General features: G+C 42.8%; 1 protein-coding gene across 1 annotated transcript in view; it reads right to left on the reverse strand.

Annotated features, from left to right (window-relative positions):
* Nucleotides 1-20,261, reverse strand: part of DCUN1D3 (defective in cullin neddylation 1 domain containing 3) — a 95,316-nt gene that overhangs the window by 15,047 nt on the left and 60,008 nt on the right. Inside the window, exon 3 of the mRNA XM_069210281.1 lies at nucleotides 9,043-9,573. Coding sequence (XP_069066382.1) covers nucleotides 9,043-9,473 — 431 coding nt within the window. The 5' untranslated portion in view covers nucleotides 9,474-9,573. The remainder of the gene's footprint in view (nucleotides 1-9,042; nucleotides 9,574-20,261) is intronic.

Genomic DNA, 20,261 nt, shown 5'->3' on the forward strand with positions numbered 1-20,261 from the left:
AATTATACAATTGAAATCTCCCACCCAAAACAGACTGATATCCAGTAACCACCACATCACTTATTGTGCTATAGAAAAGACCATCATTCACACTCGGACCATACGAGTTCACAAAGGCCACATCCACCCCATCTAATCTACCCTGCAGGAACAAGTATCAGCCCTATACGTTTGCTTCCTTGTATGTTATTGCAAATGATCCCCTGGAGCAAACCACATCAGCACCCCAAGGGAGTAGGAGGAATAGTTGGCATAATACACTTGACTCCTCCATTTTCTGGCACATTTCTTCGGTTCCTGATCAGTGAGATGTGCCTTCTGTAAATACGCAATACCTATTCAGTGGAGTTTAAGTAGGGACAACACTCACTATAGTTTGTGGTAAGATCCCATTCCCCGCACATTCCAGTAGAGGATTTTCAACTTATTCTTGGTAGCCATCAATTAACTGCAATTGGTCCATTCTGGTAAAAACCCATCAGAGGGGTTTAGCAGTGACCCCAGTGTGATAACCATAAGAACAGCCCAAACAAACAAAAAATTCCTTCCGGCCTCCCACCCATGACAAGAAACAGCAAACATGTACTGCATGCTTGTCCCCCATTTATGATGCACCAGAACTTGCACCATCGTGTTCCAGCCCCCCATCAAAGCACCTGCAGGCTATTTTTCCTATGCAGCATACTGGGAAAGTCCCCTCTGTTCAGACTCCCACAAATGACAACATATCAAACAAGTCACTGTCAATTTAGTGTACAAGTTAAGCCCTGCCAGGGCCCCTGCATTATTTCAATGTTCTAGAGTAGTGCGTCCAGTTCTGAAAGTGCCCCTTTCTGAATGGAGTATGAAGGAAATAGGTGCCATTCATTGCTTGTCAGACAACCCTCACACACCCCACTGCCGTGAGCTTCTCAAGTCTCACATGGCTAGCTGTTCATTATTCAAAGACTCAATAGTGTGCAGGGGCACTTCATGTTCCATGCCTGCAGAACCCTCTCAAATTCAAGTAGCCCATTCTTCTACCGCACTCACTTTCACCACCATTTAGGCCATCAGCTCATCTCGTGCATCCTTATCCGTCAGCAGTTCATAAATCCGCTCTCTTTCAGTTGCAGGTCTCGCCACCATTCCCAGTGCCAGCATAATTTCCTTTGTAACAGACTGATCCTAGCATTTTATAGCATAACACAGCCTATGGCTAAACCAATGTTTGCATCTTGTTCTCCCATGTATGGCCTCAGAGGTCACCTGGGGCTCAAGCTTCCTTCTCCGGGATAATATCCGCCAGGTTAGGGGGCAAGACAGAGTTCTCAACTTTGTCGGAAGAGGCCTCTCTGTCGCCAGCTGGCGGTTCTCTGTTGTAGTAACAATCGTATCATCCTCTCCCCTTTGTCCCGTCCCCTTCCCTCCCTGTACAGCGCAACTGTCAGACGAGACGCCGCCTCTGGGACCCTCGCAGCTTCCCATCTGTGCAGGGCCTTTCCACCTCTGCCAGAGTGGGTACATGGGTCCCATCAGCCATGTCCGGCCAGGACCACACCTGGTCCAGATGTTCAAAGAAGTACGATTTACCAGCAAATGCGACTCCAGTTTAGCTGGGTATAGCAGCATATAGTTTATGTTCATGGTTCTAAGACATTTTTTCACCTCCAGAAAGGTTTTGCGGTGCTCCTGAATGGTGCATGTATAATCTGGATAGATCGTTACATTCCATCCCTCAAATTGTGGTCTCCCTGAGGTTGGCATCTCTGTTTCTATAATTCAGAAGTCGAGCTATAAGGGCCTGAGGAGCTGCACCTGGGGGCGTCCTTGGGGCAAGTGCTCTATGTGAACATTCTATCAAGAAATGTTCACAGTCCTGTGGGTTTCAACTCTTTCACCTCCGGTTTTCAAGGAACTGTTCCTTGGACTGTCCTGCCCCTTCTGGGAATCCCAGGAGATGGATATTATTCAACCTTGAGGGCCCCTCAGAGTCCTCAGCTCTGTCCTCAACTGCAGCTGTGAGCGCAGGCATGTGTGTCATCTGTTGGTTCAGTTGGAGCACCTCAGTTTGTGGGATTATGTTCGCCTCTGCCTCTGACACCTTGTCGGCCACCCTGCCAGGCTCTGCCTGTAGTAGAGTGACCTCCACTGACACTCCAGATATCTGCCCCTCTGATGCTGCTCTTGAGTCCGAATGGCCTCCATTAGGGCAGCCCACAAAGGCTCCTCCTGTCACTCTGGCATCTGCCCGGGGAGTTCCGGGCCAGCCTGGTAAGCCACTGCATGGCCTGTCGTGGGGTTGTATACTGGGCTATGGTGTTACTCTGTGCCTGCTGTTGTGATTGAGCTTTCACCATGTTGCAGCATTTACCTGGCGTGGCACTATATCCAGGCTAGTCCAAGATCATGACTAATAATCTCTGGTACTATGTAGGCGTATATCACAGTAGGCCTACTGCAGAGCAACTGCAGTCCCCAAAACTGTGTGCAGGCGCTCAGTAGTCAGACAAGTCCAAAAGCTTATCATCCCTGCCAGGCAGCCATCTGCTGCAGTGTATGCCTGTTGTTTCGTCTCCCAAGTCAGGGCCCCACTGTGCCAGCAGGTCTCCTTCCAACCTCTCACCTGCAAAGCATGACACTCTCCACTATCTCAGTCTTTAACTCAGCAGTCCATCCCTGTAGCTCACTCTGCAATGACCCAGTCAGTGTTATTGTGCAGTAAGCATGTCGGCCTGTTCCTTTGGCTCCCTCAGTATCACTGTGCGATCATGTGTCACCAGACGGTTTCCAGGCCTAATCTGAAGCCAGATTTGCCACCCATAAGAGGCGCCGCACAAGTGAGCAAACCGAGTGTGGCATAGGGGCCCCCAGCGAACACCTCAAGTCTCCTCATACTGTAGTTATAAAATGTGTAGTGTTCCGCGCAGCACTTCAACAAAAAGGGGCCTATTTTTCAGTGCTCTTTCTTCCTGCGTGATCATGGCCCCACCGCCACCACAGTCCCTATTTAGCATCATGGGTCTGCACGGCTCGTCCCACAGCTTCACCCAAAGACCACAGCAGTCCGCACCACAGCACGCCTCCTCACCGCTCTTGGGGCCTCTTGTCAGCCACAGTGTCAGGACGCATTCACAATCAAGGGCCTATACAGGACCCTCCCAGCAGCGGCCCCTCACCTTTTGTAGTCGTGCCGAGGGCCCCAAAGCAGACCGAACACCAGAATCTCTTTCATCGGCTACAGAAATTCTCTGGGCCCTCCGATGCGGCTGCCACAAGCCCCGCGTGAGAGCAGGGTACGCGGAATGCAGACTCCCACGAGGCCCCCGCCTCTTAAATTTCTGGTGGCAGACGCTGCTATCTGTCCAGCGCGGCGTCCCGGTAATTAATCACTCAAGCTGGCAGCCTTGGACAGCCGCTCCCCGCACAAGCTCCTCTCAGTGCCTCTTTGCTGTATCACTGGGACACCCACTACTCTCCAGGGCCGTGCCACCCAGCCAGTTGTACGGGCAGTCCCTCACATTATCTCCCACACAGGCCCCGAACTAGGCCACTCCAGTTTCTGTGGTGTAGCCCCTCCACGGGGCAGGATTATGTACTTTTCATGCCTCAAGTCTTTGCAAAGGCTATTGTGTTGCAGTTTACTTGCGCTAAAGGCGTATGGAGTGCTTGTAAATGCAGGGTGCTGCAGGATTTGTCAGGCGGTTGACGGAGCTCTCTAGGAACGCGTCTTGTCAGCCATCTTGCTGGGCAAGCCCACCCTCAGTTTCATCCATGTTTCGGGAAAAAAGTGATTGGAAGGAAAGTGAACTTATAAATGCTCAAAAGACTTTCACACATGCATATTTGCACATGCTAAAATACAGTTCACAAATACTTTTAGAAGTACAGTTTCCTGGTCTACTTCTGTAAATTCTTGTGAGTTCATGAAATACATGAATATGAATTAATACAAAGGCATATGCCATGGGTGTACGTTTATGGCTTTTTTTTAAAGAATTGGGCCCCTAATTAGGTCTGGCATTAACCATGACCTTGTATTTTTATTACAATTCTATTTCTCTGTCTATCCATCTGTTGGCTGGCTTCACTGCGAGCGATAGCAATCTGTTCATTCACAAGAAGCATACCAGCACACGCAGTAATTGTGTTCAGTGCCAATAACTACTTTGTTAATGTGTGCTTTTTGAGACCAAAAAATAGTTTTGCTTTTTGCCAATGTTTGATACAATGGTGTGGGCTCGGCAGCTCCCACATCAATAACGTTTTTGAAATGCCATGTCAAAACAAGACATTGATTGACAAAACTGAAAGACTGGCCATCAATGTTGGACCTATTGGCTTTGGTAATGCTTGTCAATTTTCATGTTTCCTTTAATCTTGTTGAAACTGGTTATACTGATTGTCCATTATGAATATTTTGCGGGGGAAATCTGCATGCATACATACATACGAAATGATGCTTCAAAGAAATGGTACCTAAAATTTCTCAGTAGGTCATCAAAACATTTTTGACTAGTGAACATTTTATTTTGAAAGCAAAGAACCAACTACCTTGCTTTTCAAGCTTCTGCAATTGTTTGCATTTATTTAGAGAGCATTCTGGAAGCATTATACGTAGCCTCCTATTGTTAAACTTTGCAAAACTGTGTACACTTTTTTTTTGTACTGCAGCTATGGTTAGTAGTGTAGTCCGAGCTTACAACATTTATTTAGAGCGCTCACCTAATGAAGACTTTGGAATAATGAACCATAAATATAGGTTTGAACAGCATTAACATATGGACACAAATATTACCTCAACTACAGACAATTACCTTCCCCGATCCATAATGTGTTACTGTAAACTGACAGCCAAAGGGTTTGTGCTGCAGAGGGTTGGGCCAAGGACAAAGTAAACATGAAACCTTGTTGTCCTAGACCTCAAACAATAGGTCCTGGGCATCGGGCTATAGGAATTCCACACCCTGTCAAAGGCGGTTATGACTGGGGAAATCTAGATCATGGTTCTGTAACAATTTTTTGTGATAAGAGGTTTTTATGTTGAATGAAAATCCTCCCAAGCTACTAATAATATTAGTGTTGTAATAGTGACCACAAGACATGATTACATTCATAGCCACCACATGCAAAATAAGAGCAGTGATCATTTCAGTTCACCTGGCATAACTTGCAATGTAACGTAAGCAATACTTTGTCAATGTGAAATACCTCTACATGGGTTGTATATAAAAGCCACAGCTGCAATGCTCTTGAAACCATAGTTGTACTATTAATAATGAATCTCTCCAAAGTTGCATGATTTATCACTTAAATGTCAGCTTTAAACATTTTAGAAATTCAACCATTTCTCTCCAAATGTAAGCTTATAGGTTATAAGAATGAATGCTTTTTCATCTTGAATATATACTTTTCAGTTTTGGTATACATTCAATAACTGAACCAAAAAAAAAGCTTCAAATTTAGAAAACTGATCTGCAAACATGAAAGCCACTTACAGGTAGCTGGAGAGCTGCCAGTAGTTCACAAGCTACTTGTTGGAGAAGACTGACCTACAGGACTAGGTACAAAAATGTTGCTGCTATCTGCATTTCTCTTCTGCTTTCTGAGTACTGAAAAGTTGGAAGGGGGGTCTTGGTGCCTTTAGGGACCTTGTATCTTTCTACTCTCTCCTACAGAAAGGGATGTTATACTCAGCATGTCATCGTCGTCCTTGCAAACCTCAACAGCACCACATCAGAGACAGACTCACCTGACATCAGAAACGAGACTTGAGGAGAAACACGTTGACTAAATGTATCTTTTCAGACAGGTCTGCATAGACTCTTATAACAGCATATTGATACTCAACTTCTTGCGACACATCCAGAAGGGAAGCTTTGCTTTACTCTATTTCATAACATGCTGGACACACACTAGCAATACCATTAACCACACACTGCCAGAAAGGTCTTTGGTCATAAAGGACAGGCAACAAGGCCACACAATTTTGGGTGTATATACTTTGTTCACTAAAATTGTTTTTTTGCCTGGTCAGTAATTGCTCCCCCTCCTGAATTTTATTGAATAGATGTGCCTCAAACAAGACATATGGTGATGTGAGAAAGCTGAGAGACCCAGAGGTTTCATCATTCTAGTTACTTGTGGACAGTGTAATGGCTGTGAAGAAAAGGGTCTCTTTAAGGTTGGGTTTTCCAACCTTTTCTGTGATAGGAGTGTCTTGTGCAGAATGAAAATCATCCAAAGCTACTAATATTAATGGTGTTTTAATGGTGGGGGCAAAGGCCCGCGACCACAGGGAGCTCGAGGAGGCCGGAGCGTAAACCACACCGCGGCCCGAGCAAAAAAACGCGCTGGGTTTGGCACTCAAGAAACAAAGGGAGCGAAAAAGCCCCCAAACAGGCAAACACCCCCCACCCCCTCCAGCCTTTACGGCCACATCGTAAGTCAGACGTTAGGCGGAAGCGGAAAGGAAGGGGGGCAACGACAGGGCAAAGGGCCCAATGGGGGAATTGCATTTTTCAAAAAACAACAAACACCCTGAGGGCAACAAGTGGGTTTATAAGGAGCTGCCCGGAGCGAAGCATACATTAAGAACCACAAGAGACCGGGCAGCCAAGGAGCAGACGACAGCAGCAGTGATCACCTCAGTTCCCCAAGCATAACTGCCAACAGTAATGTAAAGCAAGCATTTGCAATGCAATGGGTCTCCCGTTTGCTCAAGTTAGAACTATTAGCGCTGTAAATTCCTAACTGGACTTTTCAGGCCACATAAATTTAAAATGAAAAGTAAAACCGTTGACATAAGCAAGCTGATTCAAAGCGCCATGGCCAGCATGAGCAGGAGTGCAAAGGAGAGACACAAAAAGAAGTTTGCTCGCAGTCAAACGTATTGGCAATCGTGCAGTTATCCATGTAACTAGGGCAGTCTGCAAGGCGGTAACAAAACCTCCAAGAGGGGACAAACATAAAGCATTTACCAATGACGATAATAAATTTTTAAAAGGCAAGCCTGCAAACGAGTGACAGTGATGGGCATGTGGTGGGCGTGGTTACAAGCCCACAATACTTACAACAGGTCAAAGTGCTTGCGCGCTCAACCTAAAAAGACTTTGTCAGTGTGAAATACATGGATTATATATAAAAACATTCATGGAGTTACCTTGGAACCAAGGTCATAATATTAATAATACATCTACCCAATGTTGCAAGATTTAGCATTCAAATATGAGCTTTAAATAGATTTTAGAAAGTCGACCATTTTCCTCCAAACATCAGCTTATAGCTTCTGAGAATGCAAGCACCTTCATCTTGAATATACGATTTGCAGTTTTAGTAGACATTCATTAATTGAACCAAACAAAAGTTCTAATTAGTAGACAGCGTTGCAAACAGGAGAGGCTTTCATAGGTAGCTGAACAGCAACCAGTAGCTCACAGGCTACTTATTGTACCTGCTTTAAGGGATGCCACAGTATTGCACTGGGTTCGAAGAACTCTGAACTATTAATAAACAAGCCTCAGAACTTACACAGAACAAGCAGTACTTTTGTAAGTAAGTTGTTGCAAATGCTTGCAGCACAACACACACGGCTTGAACCAAAGCACTGACATCAAAAGACAGAAAATGAGTAGGGCAAAGAGCATAAAAAGAAAAAACAGAAAAATGAGAAGGAGAACGATAGACATGACAGACTCAGTGGTATAAAGATAAGAAGCAGATTCCAGTATGCTCTAGAGGCAGAAAATGTAAACCGGGGAAGCTGTGCAATTGCACTGCAGGGTTGGTGATCAATGCCTCAACAGGTTGTGTTGAAGTGGCAGTACAAAGGTTTGATAAATACACTTTCAAGCTCAGCTATTAGGCAGAGGGTTACCCATTATTCGAGTCTATAAGAAAGAGCCAGCACATCGTTTTGCTTAAGATTAGTAATCATCGATTACGGACATTCCATTATGTCTCAATGTAGAATGTATGACCGGCAGTTCTAGGAGACATATTCCCAACTAGAATTTATAATACAATGCTTTTGCAGTTCGTTGGTGCCATTTGAAGTATCAATCTTCTCAATTTGTAAAGTGTTACAGGGCACAATATAATAAGGGGAAGGAAATAATTTGAAACAAAAATTAAATAAGACAAATCCTAACATGCAGCTTATCACATTATTAATGTTTAATGTCTGCCCTGGAGGAGGATAATGCTGGATAAGGCTCCATTGCAAGTGGGAGGAGGATCAGACACTGTGTATAAAAGACTACTGTCTGGAACATAAAAAATAATGACTTTATGTTCCATTTGCATTTTACTGCAGACAGGAAGACTAAAAGTACCGTCAAAGTGGTGCCCTAATGTGGAGCAGTGAAGGAGAAGCCTCTTTAACACATGTGCTATTAGCCTGAAGCAGTCTACAGAAACAGTATTCTGAAATGAGACCGGCTCCGGGAATAATATTTGTCATAAAAAAAATCGAGGTAAACTTGTTCTCGGCTTCTAATTGACCTGGCAAAGTCCTCAAGATTGTTTTTGTTTAAAGAAGACATACTATGTGTTATACAGCCAATAACAACGCGCTGGCAGTGGTGACACGGAAAGTGGAACTCTTCAATATTATAAAACTCAAACTCTGAAACAAATGTTAACATAGTTTCGGTGTTAAACATGACTGTATGATGTTATTCTACCTTTAATTTCCACACAGAATGGGCATGCTGAATGAAACTCATTGATGTGGCATATATGTGCTCGACACTGGGAGCACTCTTTTGAAAATCAAGAGGCATGTGAAGCTTTCCCTCATCCTCCTGTCCAATGGCCCATTTTCGTGTTAATATGACTGTAACTGCTTTCCAGGCAAGTGAAGCTAAAAAAAGCAACAATGGCAAAAGTTTTATATTTTATTAACAATAACAGGATTTAAGTTAGGAAATCAAAAAAGTTTGGAGAGGAACAGTTTGGCCCGGTGATAAGGTTTTTACAATTGATTTTACAATCTATTTCCAAAGATATAAAGTATGCATTAATTACCCTTTGAAAAATAATTATTGTAAAAATTCAACCTACCTTGTAAACTTGCACATGGTAGCAGCCTGAAACTTCCAAGCCAAGACTAGCACTTTAAATTCTGTTGGGTCCACACAGAGGTCATTGCAAAAGTGTTCCATCCCTTCCTCGAGAATGGCATCCTCTCGTTCATCTTTATATCGCCTAAATAGTTCCTCAATCCGCAGCAAAGACGACTCCTCTGCTCCCAACCCTGGATCTTTTTTCTTTGTATCACCAGAAGGCGCCGGAGGCTGGCTAGGCTCTACTGCAGTATCCATTTTCTTTGTTCCATTGACCAGAATATCCCCAGAAGCTTTACCACATGCAAAAGATGACTCCTCTTTGTGGCTGGCACTTCTTTTGCCTTGTGACTTGTTGCTTTCTCTGTTGCCATTTTTACTACCCAACGTAGAAGAAGGATTCTTGCATTTAGTGACACACTGGCCCATGTTTAGTAAGCCTGACTTTAGAGCAGGCCTCCTTGGATCAGACACCCTCTCCAGTGAATTTTCTTATTCCTCTGCATGCCATTAAAAGTGGCAGATGAACCTAAAAACAAAGTCAACAAAATGGTGTTAATAGAGTCTCAGTCACACTAAAAGGTAGTTAAGGGACAGAAAGGTTAACCAATTTCTATAACAATAAACTGCTATTATAACAATTGTCGAAAGAGACTGGTTGATCATATGAGTAAAGTGGGACAATCAAAGTGATCAGCCTCAAACAATAAGGAATTCAACATCACTATATTTTATAGATCTTCATGCATTTTTTGAACCAGCCTTCCTCTCAGACGAGGATGGTTTAAGATTTAAAAAGCTATAACAATCCATAATTTCTGTGACACTAATAATAAAGGTATAAGGGGCCTAGGGGCATCAAAGATGCTAAAAAAGGCAGTGCCAGTGTCAACAATGAAAGTTTTTGGAGAATCCTCACAATAATGGATAGAATGACTTGTGCCAAAAGGTAAGGGATTAATAAGCAAATCTATGGAAAAAGGCCACTGCTGGAGAAGGGAAAAGTACTTGCATGTAATCCTAGTTTACTACCATGGGTATCTTATTAAAATTCATAAACCTTAGATCATCTTGGTCATTGTGCAGAATTCTGGATCATATTTAAAATTAAGAATCTCTAATGTTGTAAAGTTTATTTTACTTAGAAACACACCCATTAATGCTGGCAAAGGAAGGGAATTATGTGCCTTTAAACAAGCTTGGAAAAAGGTACCTCAGTCCTCACGTTTGGTAGTGAAAGACAAGACAGACATAATTAGGGGCAGTTAGTGCCCCGCTCTTATGGGACCTGCTGACACTTCACCTGCTGAGAGCAGTTTCCCTGCCAAGCAACAGCCTACATTTCTAGGCTTTTTTTTTAAATAAAATAATTCAGCGGACATTACAAATACCATCAGATTTTGACACTCATGAACTCCTGTGCTGTGAAAGACTTATTTAAATAGGCTGTGTGTGAAGATTACAGCAGGCAATACAGGTGATAAACACTACTCCGAGAATTCGAACAATGCAACCAGTAGTGCATGGCATAGGTGTGAATTAATTTCCAATGTACAGATTTAATGTATTGGTTAGTTTCCCAAACAAAAGCAACAAGGTCTTCCTCATCTTTAGTGGAAGAAGCCTCTGTAACACCTATCTTTTGACAACAAGCTGAGCACAGGAAATTTAAGCAGTACTTTGCAAAGACCAAATAAGAATGGTAACTTCATAGTTAATGCACAGTTCTAATTTAGTATATGGCCTTAGTATTCTAAAGAAAAAACCTAATGGCTTTTTGTATACATAAGGAAAGGTTCAGAATGGAAATTATACATGTTTGGTACAATGCATTTGTCACAAATGTACTCCTATAGATGAACAAGCATTGGCGAAGCCTATAGGTCTGGTCTTGGAAATTCGGTGTGATGGTTGTAAAACAAAAATAAACAAGAAAAAAAAGCCTTATCTGAATAGGGCTGTCTAGCTGGTATGTCTACTTAAAACTGGTAAATAAACAGTTTTTGGTTTTAATGCACATTCCGAAGAATATGATACTTATTGACACAAGGAAATTGTGCTACTGGCTTTGAATGATTAAAATGCTCAAAACATGTTGATGCATAATGGGGGCTAAAAATATATATTTTAAAAAGTATGAGGAATGGAAAGAAAAAAAGCATTGCCAGAGTACACTTTTGGTCCACAATCCCTGATAATGAAGTGCCATGTCAAAATTCTTTATTCGGTTTAAAAATAAACCATAAAATTTTACACAAATAAATGATCACATAAGATGCATATGCACACATAACTAATTTAAAAATCGCACTTAGCCATGTCCGCCATGATCTAACCAATAATCTTTTCAGTATGTGTGTCTAAATACAAGGGCCTTTACAAAAACATTCGATTAATACCACATAATTACAACAATGGTTAAAAACAAGATCAGCAAAAATATGTACATATCGCATAATTATAAAGAAATATACTCAAATCAATTCATAAAAGTGTTTGGGCATTTAAAGTGCCAAATTGTGTCCTAATTAAATCCTAAGAATCGTACACCATAGAATTGCATCTGCTGAAGTTAGATCATTTATTCAATTATCCAAATAGACTAAGTCGGTTAAGTAAAAACGTAATCGCATTTTGGTCACTCGCACATGAAAGTTATTTTACCAAGCACATGTGAGAGTACACAACATGACACGTTCATATAAAGTGCATAATACATGATAGTTCGCATAGATATTACTCTAAAAGAAAGCTCCCCACCATTACTACACCAGAAACAATTATTTATCTTTTAAATGTGACCACCTGTAAATTGTACAGCACGGGCATATTAATCAATCCCAATAACTTATCTACCCAGATATTTAGAGTCCTATCCTATCCAGAGACTTTCTCATGGTAATTACCGAAGTTAAAAAGTTTGTTAGGATACCACATGTTTAGATAGAGGGTAACATCTGAAGGTATAGATATGCTGGACGACATTGTCGCATGTGAGGGGATCTTAAAAAGGGAATTAAAAAACGCCTTCTCTGATTTTTCTAAAATTTACAAAAGAAAACCACATGTATTGAACTTTGTACTGACGTTAAGTCACAAGGGGAAGCCCCTGATATTAAGCTCCAATCGTTCATAGTCGGAAAGGTTACCAGATGGTGAAACGTTTCTAGCCTTAACCTAGTAAGAACAAAACGATGTCTAGATTTTACTACATATATCAAGCAAGGCTGCATACCGTCCGTATACAAAATCAATTGGTTGGTCATAACACTGTTTTTTTTCCTCAACTGTCCACCGCAAATCTTCTAAGCACTTCAACGACAGAGACCTCAAATCTCTCCTGCTTAGTGCCTCCAGTAATTCTGTGTTAGCGTAATATTCTTTTCGGCCCATATTTAAAAAAAAAATAATATAATATACCTCAACCAAGACACTCTTAAAGAAAATGCCTTTGCCATGCAGTCCCGTAAAACTGCCCTATTTAGGCCCGCATATTCGGAGGTCCAGATTTTCTGCCATAACAATATAGGCTGTATCTTTATTAGATCAAATAAATAGGAGGCCCCTAATTCTGCGTGACTAACAAATGATGAAGTGCCATTTGGTAAAATTAGCAAATGTCTCAGGAAATCGTTTGACTGTTTGAATCGAATTACAGTTAATGTACGCCCATACAACGCTTCATAACTGGCAATTGGGATACATTTTGCTATATACACTTTTAACATGTTCTGTGGAGTGATCGTCCCTAACCAACTGGAAAAAATCTTCAGGGCCGTCGCTGCCTTCATGGTCTGTAGTTTCTTTATTTTTACGCACTGAGCTCAAGAACCTTCATTATCGAACATTACTCCCAGATATGAAAATGTTGAAGTAATATCGATCTTTCCGCCTTGCATGATAGTGTTGCAGGTCTCAGTTGGCTTTCTACCACATTTCATTATAAAAGTTTTAGAGCAATTAACATTAAGGCCCAAGTCTGCCATGTATGTTACGCAAGTTGTTAGAAGTCTTTGAAGGGCTAGCGGGGTCCGGGCCATAAGAACAGCGTCGTCTGCATAAAGCAAGGCCAGGATCGAGCGATGACCTATTTGGGGGAGGTCTTTACATGTACTTATTCGTTCTAATTTCAATTTATTTTTATATATTGAAAATAAAAAGGTGCTAGAACGCAACCTTGGCGTACACCTCTGAATATACCAAAAGATCTAGTACATTCCCCACCTATTCCATATCTCACCCTCGCCCTACTTCCTGAATACAGTTCCTGTATAAACTGAACTATTGTCGGTTTCTTTTCCTAAATCACTTACGATTTCCCATAATTTCTCATGGACTACACAATCAAACACAGAAGACAGATCTATGAAGGCCAAATACAAGTTACCTTCCCTGATCTTTGTATACTTCCCGATTATAATACTTAAGTTCAGTCCCTGTTCAACGGTACCTATTCCTGTGCGAAATCCATACTGTAATTCGGATAAAATGAGGTTTTTCTCAGCCCAATCTTGTAATCTATTTAAGATGATTCTCCCAGCTATTTTGGCTAATGAGTCGAGCAGTGAGATGGGTCTGTATCAGGCTGGATTAAGGCAGTCGCCTTTTTTATATAGAGGAACAATAATAGAGTCTAACCTGGATGGTAAAGGTCCTAAAGTGCAGCAAGCCCTCAACACCTGGGTCAACAGGGGGCCCCGTAAGTGTATGTTGGCCTTATATAAAAGTCTTTCGGGACACCATCAGGTCCCGGGGCTTTTCTGGCTTTACTTGCATTAATGGCTTCTACTATTTCCTCTGACCCAAACTGAGGTGTTATGATCACATGTGAGTTCTTCTGGGTAGAATCACTAGTTGGAGAATCAAATAAGGCTGAATCAGAGACAGGACCATATATCTTGGAGAAATATCCAATCCAATCCCCCTCTGCTATAGCAATCTCCATTCTGGGGTCTTGTCTGAACCCTGGCATTGGAGAATTTATTATCTTCCAAAAAATGATGTTATTTTGAGTAATACTAGCTTTGTGAAAGGATTCCCAAGTTTTTTCTTTCAGGCTAATTTTCCTTTTCTTAATGACCGCCTTATATTCCTGCCTCCGAACGCATATCTCAGTCAGGCATCTTGTTGGAGTACTTAACATTTTTTTAAATCTCTTATGGGCTTTAGTACAATCTGAGTCGAACCAGCCCTTTTTGTCCCGCTGACCCTGTTTCCCCTTTTGTTGGGGAGAGCTTCTTTCACACCTCACGCTATTGAGGGGAAAGAGCTAATGCATTTTGATGGGTCTATATCATCAGTGAGACAGTCTGCAAAATCTAACATGTGCTCGCGAATTAGCTCCTTCAGAAGGCCCTGTGGCTCTATCTGTGACCACTGAAGTGAATACCCATTACGCGCGGCTAATTAGATATCATTTACCAAAGCGTTATTGTCCTGCTGGGGCTGTATAGTAGATGTTAATGAAATCTGTAAACTCTGCGGAAAATGATCACTTATTGCTATATCGTGAAGTAAATATTTAGAAAGATAATGTGAAAAATGTGGGGACTATAAAACATAGTCAATCACTGTGTCTGCTCCCCTGCCATTGAAAGGTGGCTTAAACTGCAGGTCATCTGAATAAATTTCATTTATGGAAGACAGATTAAATTTATGCGCCAATACGTTCATAGCGTCACCTTAAAAATTATGTGTAAAGTGAGCCCAAGGGCCAATGTCTTCCTCATACAGTCCGCATACCTTATCAGAAGGTTCCTTACAGAGATGAATGTTAAAATTGCCGCCCCACAGGATAAGGCTTTCTCTCCTAGATTTTATGCGGACTTTCTCTAAATCCTCTCCCATTTGTGTTAAGATAAAGGACACCACGCCCACAGGTACACTCACAATCACTTGATAGTATGCGTTGAAAAACTGCATGTTTAAATTTATTAGGGGAAGTTTATTTGAGATATATGTACATAAATCCCCTTTTGGCCATCCATGTCCTGAGGATACTGCTGGCGTATGATATGTTTTATACCCCTTTATATGGATTGGATTTAAAAGCCAAGTTTCCTGAAAACATAGAAAGGGGAAGTCTTCAATAAAGTGCGACCATTCCTCATTGTTAAGCTTATTACTTAAGCCTGACACACTCCAAAAAAGTAAGACTATTTCCGACTTCTGTTGATTCTGATCCAGTGAGTTGCTTACAATTGGAGGGCTTATACTACTATAGACAATGGAGGTTGCTATCCTGGATAGCTCTTCCTGCCATATCTGCCCCCCTTCAATGTTTGTTACAGGTACCCTCTTTTTAGATATCTCTGACTTCGCCCTACTAAGTCAGTCTAAATCTTCTAAAGTTGAGCGAGCTTGAAACCTATTGCGAGCTGGGATGGAGTCAGGACTAGTTAAGTCAGTAAAATGGATGGGTCGGGCTCTACTAAAATTTTGCCCCATAAAACTTTGATAAAAGTAACCCAGACCAATACCAATGTTGAGTGACATGCCTTGTCCCAAGTTCATGAATAACGCGCTCTACTAGTTCTGGGGATTTAAATGAAAGGACCACACAATCTCCATCCAACGACTTCCGGCTTGTACCTATCCATTTAATTCCCCTCACCATTTTTTATGTCTTTAAAAAGGGGCCCCACCATACCAGGATCCAGACGTGATCCTATCCAGTTGAGGGACTTATTCCTCAGAGCTGTCCATGTTTCCCAGTGCTGGTTAGCCAGGATAGGAACATTAGCTAGGATCACTACGTACAGTGTCGCTTCCGGGGGGGGGGGGGGATGTAAAAAAAATCACTTGGTGTATAGGAAGACTCCGAGGTTATCCATCTTGTATACTCCTCCCCAATAGAATTTATGACAGGCTGAGTCACCCTGTCTGAAGATGACACTCTGTTTAAAATCTTTACATGTGGTTGACTAGTAGTTACCACTTGTGTTGAAGGTAGTGAATTACTCATAGTATTTGAAGTTAGATGTAATGCAGTAGGAGCTTTTCTAATATGTGTTAGAGGCTGTGAGTTACTCATGGGGTTAAGTGTGATACAGTAGAAGAATTTCATGGGGAACACAGTTCCCCAGGCTGTAAAGACTTCATAAGTACTAAACCTGCCTCGAGATTACTCTCTACCACTCTTAATTGATCTGAAAGAGAGTCCAGTAAAGCCCAGGCCGATGATTTCAGAACATTTATTGATTCATGAATATTAGCGAGGAGTTTAAAAGTTACTTCAGCTGATTTATTTGGGGTTTTCCTCCGGGTTACTTTTTTTGGAAACTGCCTTCTAAACATATTGACTGACTACTTCTGTTTTTAAGTTGTTAATAGAGGGATTATCCACCCTTCCTGTCAAAGGTTTCCTTGGACGCCTAGGTGAAGGCGGGGAATTGTCCAGAACAGATATTGTATCCGAAATGTTTTGGACACACCCGTTATTATCGTTCCTACTTTGCTGGATCTCAATTGCCTCTGCGCTGGTGCCCCTGCCAATGTTATAGTGATCAACCTGAGCCTCGAGGTTCCTTGACGAAGAGTGATGCGGTCACCAGAAGTCAGCAATTTTTCTTCAACGGTGGAAATTTGCTTATCAATCACCCCCATCGCTCCAGAGATATATTTTAATATGGCGGTACTATCTTTTGCATTGGCAGGAGGATTCAACGTTGGATGCTTTCTTTTACCCATAATTTTATTTGTAATTGTGATGGATGAAGATAGTCCTTAAAAGAAAAAATAAGGTCTATGAATCTAAAATCTTTTGCTTTTATACTAAATCGATAAGGTACATGCGAAGTGGTTCACCAACTAACAGAACCCCCACAGGGATTATTCCACAATGCCTAACCCATGGTTACTACCTGGTTGCTCCAGCTGTAAGTGAGCAATTTTTGGTGGAGGACCATCACTAGTAATCAGCCTTATCCACATAGTTAGGTCGTATAATATGATAGAAAAAAAGAAATAACACTCTCACTTGTAAGTCCTATGCCTCCCTTCAGGGTCCCATTATTGCATATGTTTATTGTTGGGGGGTGGCCCTGCCTGGCCTACTTCGGGCTATGATGGGCGTGGACGGGCCCGCCCTTGGCCCGGACGCGTCCCACGTTGCAGGGGTGCGCGACATGCTTTCAGGCGCTTGCGAATAGTTCAGCAGGGCAGCATGGCAAGAGTTTCCCGCGTTGCGGGGGTGCGCAACACGCTTTCAGGCGCACGCGAGTCAGGCTCCGCCCCCTCTCCTTAGCAATGGTATCTTGAGACTCAGAGTCCCCAGTAGTTCAGCAGGGCAGCACAGCAAGAGCAAAAGTGCACTTTTTAAGAGAGATGAGCACCTGATCAGCCAAACTATTGTCACTCACATTGCAAGTGAGCCAGTGGCTGAAGTGGGCTGGCCTACTGCCTCATGTTAAGTGCTGCGGGGAGAAGGCTCAACATATGAATGACAAATTAACTATTAGTGGGTCTCTAGTTGGCAGTGGTTTGCGCCCTGTCCAAGTAGGGACCCTCACTCTAGTCAGGGTAAGAGAGCCACACAGCTAAGATGACTTTTGCTCATCCCCCTTGGTAGTTTGGCATGAGCAGTCAGGTGTATCTCAGAGGCAATATGTGAAGTATTATTTACACACACACACACACACACTAACACAGACACACACAAACATACACAAGCAAAAATAGGAAGTTTTAAAGATAAAATCTGAGCAAAGTTTAAAAACACACTATCTCCAACTAGGGATATCACGACGTCTTGACGGAGTCGTTCCCAACAGGCCGACGCCACTCACAAGGGAGTGTGGGCAGGTCATGGAGTCGCACGGATCCCAAGTACAGTACCTTTGGAAAACAAGGAAACAAAGAGTTGCAGGGAGGTGACACGTCACCGGAGCCAGTGCAGCATTGGTTCCTTGCTGCTATCAGGGAGGTGAGGCGTTGGTTCCTTACTGCAATGTGGGGGAGGGGGGTCTGGTGCATCAGCTCCTTACGGTTGCAGGGGAGATGACACAGTGGTGGTTCCTTACGATCTGGCAGGGTCGATGAATCCAGCAGGTCAAGGCGACAGGTGTCGTTTTCGCAGTGTTGCAATCACGGCAAGTGGCCACAGGTGCTGCGGAGTTGGAGTAGGGTGTCCCAGACGTCCGGGACACAGCACTCAGGACTCACGCTGTGGTGGGACTTCAGAGGTGCGGTGGCGGTGTCGGGCCTCCAGCGCAGTTGTTGCACTCTGCGGGGCTGTGACTCCGGTGCAGGCAGCCGCACGGAGTTGGACAGAGGTACCGGTTCCAAAAACGCTCTGGAGTTGATGTACTATTTTTTTTATTTTATTGGTTACACCATACCTCACTCCCAAGAGCCCAGAAACTGGATTTGGCCCCACTTGGCGAGTCAGGACTCTCTGCAAAAGAGCCCGGGTGCTGGTTGATGAAGCCTTTGATGTCCCTGAGACTTCTAACAGGAGACAAGCATAATCCAAGCCATTGGAGAAGCTTTGGAAGCAGGATGTAGAAAGCAAAGTCCATTCCTTTTACTCCCAGGACATAAGCAGCAGACCAGGCCAGCAAAGCAACTGGCAGAGTAGCAGTTCCTTCTGCAGCATCTGACTCTGCATCCTGGCAGAATGTCTGTTGTCGAGGATTTTAAAGTTGTGGTCTCAGAGGGCCAATACTTATACTCATTTCTACCTTTGAAGTATGCAAGCTTCTTTGTAGTGTGCAAGACCATGCGTTTCCTGCCCTGGCCCCAGACAAACTCCAGGAGGTTGGAGACTGCTTTGTGTAAGGACAGGCACAACCCTATTCAGGTGCAAGTGTCAGTTCCTCCCACAACTCTAGCCTAGGAAAACCCATCAGGATATGCTGGGCACACCTCAGCTCCATTTATGTGACTGTCTCGAGTGAATTCACAAACATCCCAACTGTCATACGGACTCAGACTTGTATTCCACAGCCATGCAGAGGCACAGAATGGTTAAGCAAGAAAATGCCCACTTTCTAAAAGTGGCATTTACAAACTCATATTTAAAAACCAACTTCACCAAAAGATGTATTTTTAAATTCAAAGACATCAAAATAGATATCTCAATTTGCTCCCAATGTTACCCTATGGGAGACATAGGCCTTGCAATAGTGAGAACTGAATTTAGCAGTATTTCAATAGCAGGACATGTAAAACACACCAGTGCATGTCCTACCTATTAAATACACTGCACCCTGCCCATAGTGCTGCCTTAGGGGTGACTTACATGTAGTAAAAAAGAAAGTTTGGGCCTGGCGAGTGGGTGCACTACCCAGGTCGAATTGGCAGTAAAAACAGCAGACACAGACACTTCAGTGACAGGTCTGAGGCAAGTTTACAGGGCTACTCGTGTGTGGCACAATCAGTGCTGCAGGCCTGGTAGTAGCATTTGATTTACAGGCCCTGGGCACACACTGTGCACTTTACTAGGGATTTACTAGTAAATCAGATTTTCTAGTGATGGCTAGACAATCACCAATACCATTTAGACACTTGCACTTTAGCCCTGGTCAGCAGTGGTAAAGTGCCTAGAGTCCTAAAGCCAGCAAAAATTACATTCTGCACGGGATCAAGAACAGGAGGTCAGAAGCCAAAAAGACAGGGGAAACCACACCAAGAGCTGGCAGGTCTAAAAAACGGGTTAATTTGTATTTATATGTATTGCTCAATCTGCTTTGTGAAAGACCAGATATAAACGCTATTCCATTACAAGGGCCATAATCCTTTCTTATCTGAATGTTTAGCCTCCTTCAAAACAGGCAGTGAAGTCCAGTAATGGAATAATGATGGTGGAGGATGCCGCCCGACATCCTGGAAATGCATCTGGACAGCACAGAACACTACTTTATTTTATTTTCCAGTGGAAGAGGGAGACCTGAACACCACCACTGGATCTTTCGATCTGGAGCAATGAAGATCATCCATACACTGTGCTGTTTGATCAAAATATGTGGCAGGCATTAGACTGGCAGAAAAACACTGAAAGATGTGATCTAAGAAGTGTATGAAAAAAGCACTCCTAGAACTGGTCATTGAAAATCTCCTAACAAGTAACAGCATTTTGCTCCATATTTGATGGAGCTGTCTGCAGAAACCCTATATGAACCCTTACATTTTACAGTCCAGTTGATGTTCATTTTCTAGGTGTGAATGATCTTCAAAAAGGATTTCATGCCTCCAAGCTGGTTCAGATAGTGCACTGTC

This window comes from Pleurodeles waltl, chromosome 10 (genome assembly GCF_031143425.1).
Source record: "Pleurodeles waltl isolate 20211129_DDA chromosome 10, aPleWal1.hap1.20221129, whole genome shotgun sequence".
NCBI lineage: Eukaryota > Metazoa > Chordata > Amphibia > Caudata > Salamandridae > Pleurodeles > Pleurodeles waltl.